The following is a 5159-nucleotide window of genomic DNA, read 5'->3' on the forward strand; positions in this document are numbered from 1 at the left end:
TAATATGAAACTTGGAAAAATTCATATAGCAAAGAAGCAACTTTATACACAAGGAAAGAGTCCATTAGCCACAAGTTACACTAACTACCGGTGAAAAAAAAGAACCTAACACTAACTCTTCAAACCAGAAAGACACCACTCATACCAACACTGATTAAAAGCAAAGCTCAACCTGGCACTAAATCACCGGGATTTAGCAACAAGGGCACAAATATAATACAACACACTAGCACGAAACTTCATCTTGGCATGCCATTCCCTTAACACTTAGATACTTATCAGAACCACCAATTAGTTTAATGAGGTCAGCCAGTCCATACTTTCAACATACGAGCGAGGATCTAAGAGAAGTAGGAAGATGTGTGCATGACGACCAACGAATGACTGATTCAGACACCATGAGATCAAGTTGCTCGCGCTCACCAAGTCCAATTGTATGATTCCTCTTGCTACCGATGCCCAACATCCTAGACCCAATCGTTCCTCCTGCCCTTCTAACTTCAGATGCCTTGTGTTCCACTTCTTTTGCCTCATGCCCAAAGCAAAGAGTAGAATCCGGTAACAAGAATAGCTTCCCCAAGCTTGCCTCTGCATAGTAGGAAACAAAATAGGATTTTTAGATATAGTTTATGAGATGGTGTAAAGAATTGGAAAATGTAAAACCCAAATACCTCCTTGAATTACATCCACTCTAGGTATGTTGGTTGAAAACTCTAATGCACAACTCCCTTGTTCAATCGCAGAACCAGGACTAAAGAATGCAAAACTTGGCATTGAAGGAATGGGAGAAGAGAATTCCAAGGCATTAGAATCGCCAATGCTACGGAAAGAAAATCCACCAGATGCAGTGAGAGGTGTTGATGGTTCTGCCATGAAAGTGGAAAAGGATGATCTGCATGTGAATGTAGGTGATTCTACGTCACATGTAACAGGTGATCCAGCGCCAAAGCTGATGTCTTCATTCCTGGACATAAATGAGTTAGAGAAAGAGCCACTGCCTATTCCCAATTCTCCACAACTGTGGTTTTCACGTGCACTTGGATCTTCAGGACTGCTGTCCTTCATCCAGGAGTGATCTACAAAAGAAGAGTCATGTAATTTATGTTTTCTAGCCGTGGAGGATATAGAAAGTCTTCAATAAGGGAGAAAAGGACACCAATTAATAAGTCAGAAGGAAAAAAAAAAAAATTTCCCCCGGGTCTACTAGTTAACTGACCCATAATTGCAACAACAGCAAGACCACATCTATATGATTAGGTTTGTAATGCTAGCTAGCTAAAGACCATTAACAACACAGTATGGAATAATGGTATTTGTTGATACTTTAAAGACATCCTTCAAAACATACATTACTGCCTCATGAAAAACAATATATTTAAAAGATGAATGCAAGGAGAGGCATACTTGAATGAAAATAATCTTTTCCCATTTTGTAACGCAATATTGATAGGGTTGGGATGTGCTCAAGATATAAATGTCTGGATCCACGACCTCAGTTCTAGATGCTTCAAAAAAAGACTTTTTGGCTTTTAAGAAATGATGAGGTTCTTAAAGAAACTTTATAACTATAATGATATCACCTTCTGCATTCCTAATGTCACCAGCCAAAACAATGTGCCTGAATTTGAACATTCAGAGAGTAAAGTGAACACTACACCACTACCCTTAAATAAAAAATGACTTGGTGAGCATCCAACCTACCTAAGACCTGCTGAGCAGTAAGCCTTTGAGAAGTATCTTTACAAAGCATTCCCCTGATGAGATTCTTAGCAGATTCTGATATGCGGTTCCAGGGATCAGATGGGAACCTCAGATCAGCTGCCCTGACGGCATCAAATATTCTTGACTTTGTCTTTCCCCAAAATGGTGGCATAGCACTAAGAAGAATGTAAAGAATAACCCCAGCACTCCAAACATCGGCAGTCTGATTATAGCCCCCAGCAAGTACCTCTGGAGCTATATAAAATGGACTCCCTACTAGCCCATGCAAACTCTGCCCTGCTTCAATGAACCCAAATGCTTAGAACATGGAATATCTCAAATTCTAAGGGGAAGAATGACTAATATAAAATAAAAAACAGTAATCTGCAAAGAAAACAAAAATAAAAATGAGAATACCAGGCTTTATGTATGTTGCAAGACCAAAATCCGCCAATTTGATTGGAGAAGATGAGGCTTTTGTGGCCAATAGGATATTCTCAGGCTTCAAATCTCTATGAACAACCCCATTCTCATGACAATACAAAACCACTTGCATCAGATGCCTAAAGAGAACCCTGGCCTCAAACTCAGTGAATCGTCCATGCTTTTCTAACTGGTGAAAAAGCTCCCCTCCAGCACAAAGTTCCATAACCAAATGAACATAGTGTTCCTCCTCATACACTGCCTTGAGATCTACAACATTCGGGTGCCCAGATAGTTTTGCCATTATTGCAATCTCAAGCTTCACACTCCGTACATCATCCGATGTAACCAATCTATCTTTTGCAATGGATTTGCATGCTAATAACTCTCCAGTCCATTTATCAGAGCACACTCTGATAACACCAAACTGCCCCCAACCCAATTGCTCCCCAAGAGTGTACCGATCTTTCAAATTTGAGGTCTGATTTGCATCCAAAATGGTTTCAGTCAAGCTCTCTACTTTATAACAATTGCATGGATGTGTGAATGGTCTGCTACTGCTGTTGGTCTTGCCAATAGTCATTGCAATTTGTTCCCCCCAACCAAATCCAAAGATACCAATCAGAAGACCAGCTTATGCTTCTATGGGTATGGGTTCTGATCCCAATGACCTTTTCAGAATCTCAGCTAAGTTTCTAATCAACTATTGGTTTTTTTCTTTTTTCTTTTTTCTTCTCTTTGCTTAAAAATACATTTACCAAACCAGCATTTACAGGTCAAAATTGAAAGAAGTTTCCAAAAGCTAGTTGTTGAATTTGACAGCAACCCTTACCGTGAAGAATACGACACCACTTGGTACTAGAAGTAAAGCTAAAAACAACAAAATCTTGAACTCTTAGCTGAGAATTTTTTTCAATCCCAACTGGATCACCCGGATCTGGAACACAATGCAAAAGTGTTCAGATTCACATCATCTACTTTTTCAGATTAAATTACAAGCCAAAACAAACAAAGACAAAAACCAATTAGGCGAATTTGTTGGTATAACATTAAATTCATTGAAACTATCAACTTGAACTTGTAAAGCTGCAAGTGAAGCTCATATCAGAATTGAAGATTTCAAACTTTTACCATATGAACAAGGAACCCAAAAAACATAATCCCATTTTTGGTTAAAAGTAGCCAAAAAAAGCTGTCAAATTTGTAAACCTTTTTAATCTCCAAACAGTCATGAAAATAACCAAAATCACCACTAAATGACAAAAGCACCAAAACCCATCACCTAAAAAACCCTAAACCAACAAAAACGCCAAAATTAATCACAAACCCATCACAATTTACCTGGAAACAAGCCACCCCAGATCCAAAAGTTCCAATTTTTTTACCTAATAGCCAAGTATAAACCAAACCCCACATTCCAAAATTCAAAAACAAAGCACAAAAAAGGCAGAGACAGAGTCACAGAGCTAGAGAGAGAGAGAGACCTGGTTGGAGAGAGAGGCAGAGGAAGAGGACCACTGAAGAAGAAGAAGAAGAAGAAGTCCGTTGGAGCAGTGGGATTGACAAACTCTCAGCTGCCTTAATTTAGAAGCCCCTAGCCCCAAGACAGAACCAGCTCTCTCTCTCTCTCTCTCTCTCTCTCTGTCTTGTGGCTTTTGGGATGGTTTTTAGGCTCTGTGGCTTTAGTTTTTGGCCAATACACACCTACTTTTGTTGCTCCCAGTTGTATATATCTGGTTTCAGATTTTTATTTTTAGTGTGTGTGTTTTTTTTTTGAAATTCATAGGAATGGTAGGGCTGGCTTTTCTTTCTTTCTCGGACAAACTCTATTTTTGTTTAGTTTATTATATTACTGGGTACTACGATTTGTACCATGATTGTTTCTCCGCTTTTTGCTCTACTCGCTTCTTTTACACAATTCCCGCACACTCGCTCTATCTAACCCTCTTGGGCCTCTTCTCCTTTTCAGAAAGTTAAAGTATATTTTAGTACTTATTTTTTGCCTTTTCTTTTCTGCAACGGCGGAACCTTGTATAGGTCTTCTTTTGGCTAAATACTATTTTGTATACTTGTATTTAATTTCTTTTCTTCTATTCATTTTAGCTATAAATGAAAAAAAATTCCCCAACCAATTATTTAATGATTCATATAATCATCATTCATTAAAAATCAACATTATTAAACCCCAATTTCAACTTGGCCACCGGGTCTAGATTGTAAGAAAAAAAAAACCCAATTACCTGTGTTTTTTTAGATGGTTAAAAATATTTATATATTAAATGTGTTGTCGTCGCAGCTCAAATCTATGTTTACTCCTTACTTTAAAAATTTAAAACTTGGGGAAGTACTAACTTTGTCCAAATGGTGCATGACACATGACTTATTAAATAAATCACCTGACTATAAGTCAGGTAGGTATTGTTGGTTGTTTGAGTTGTTATATGGTGAATTGAATGAATTTTTCTTTCAAATAATTTCGAGATAAACTCTATCTTTGAATTACAACTAAAACTTTATTATTATAAAAAGTTATTTTCCCAACTAAGGAATAAAGAAATAATGCCTCGTCAAATTTCAAATTAAAGGGTGGAAATTATAAAACTTTTAAATATACTTCTTGTTTCAAATCAATAGCTTTTTAAAAATAATTTTGGATAAAATTTAATATTTTAAAAGATGTAATTAACAATTTACACGTCAAAAATTTTGTAAACTTTCTGTACTATTAAGTTCCCGAGAATTTAACTTTGCATCCTTCTCTTTGACTTGTTATAAGTAAAAACAAATAAACATAATAAATTCATAACTTTTGCTAAAGGAGCAACTTAATTAGTAATATTATATTAGTTAATGAAGTCAACTAATTTTGCCAATATTTAAAGCAATATAATCTTTAAGAAATTAATTCTTTAAAACCATTAATAAAAGCCCTAAAATAATCAACCTCGTTTCTTATGATAAATTAGTAAGTGTCATCAAACTAAATAAACTATGAAAGGAAAACATTAAATTATTATCCTAATCAGTATAAATTA

General features: G+C 36.2%; 1 protein-coding gene across 1 annotated transcript; it reads right to left on the reverse strand.

Moving 5' to 3' along the window:
* On the reverse strand, window positions 1-3962 carry LOC142619618 (calcium-dependent protein kinase 26). Its single transcript, XM_075792779.1, has 5 exons — window positions 3609-3962; window positions 2119-3061; window positions 1702-1998; window positions 672-1076; window positions 1-588 (listed from the first exon to the last, which is right to left on the reverse strand). The coding sequence occupies exons 2-5, from the start codon at window positions 2705-2707 to the stop codon at window positions 323-325; spliced, it is 1557 nt and encodes a 518-aa protein (XP_075648894.1). The 5' UTR covers window positions 2708-3061; window positions 3609-3962; the 3' UTR covers window positions 1-322.
* Between the last annotated feature and the right edge of the window lie 1197 nt (window positions 3963-5159).

Source organism: Castanea sativa, chromosome 12, assembly GCF_040712315.1.
Source record: "Castanea sativa cultivar Marrone di Chiusa Pesio chromosome 12, ASM4071231v1".
NCBI classification, from domain to species: domain Eukaryota; kingdom Viridiplantae; phylum Streptophyta; class Magnoliopsida; order Fagales; family Fagaceae; genus Castanea; species Castanea sativa.

Coding starts and splice junctions, on each gene's coding strand:
- LOC142619618 (XM_075792779.1), bottom strand. CDS start 2,707: ATGACTATTGGCAAGACCAACAGCAGTAGCAGACCATTCACACATCCA. Junction 1,077..1,701: donor TACTGCTCAGCAGGTCTTAG/GTAGGTTGGATG, acceptor CTTCTTTTGTAG/ATCACTCCTGGATGAAGGAC. Junction 589..671: donor AGTGGATGTAATTCAAGGAG/GTATTTGGGTTT, acceptor CCTACTATGCAG/AGGCAAGCTTGGGGAAGCTA.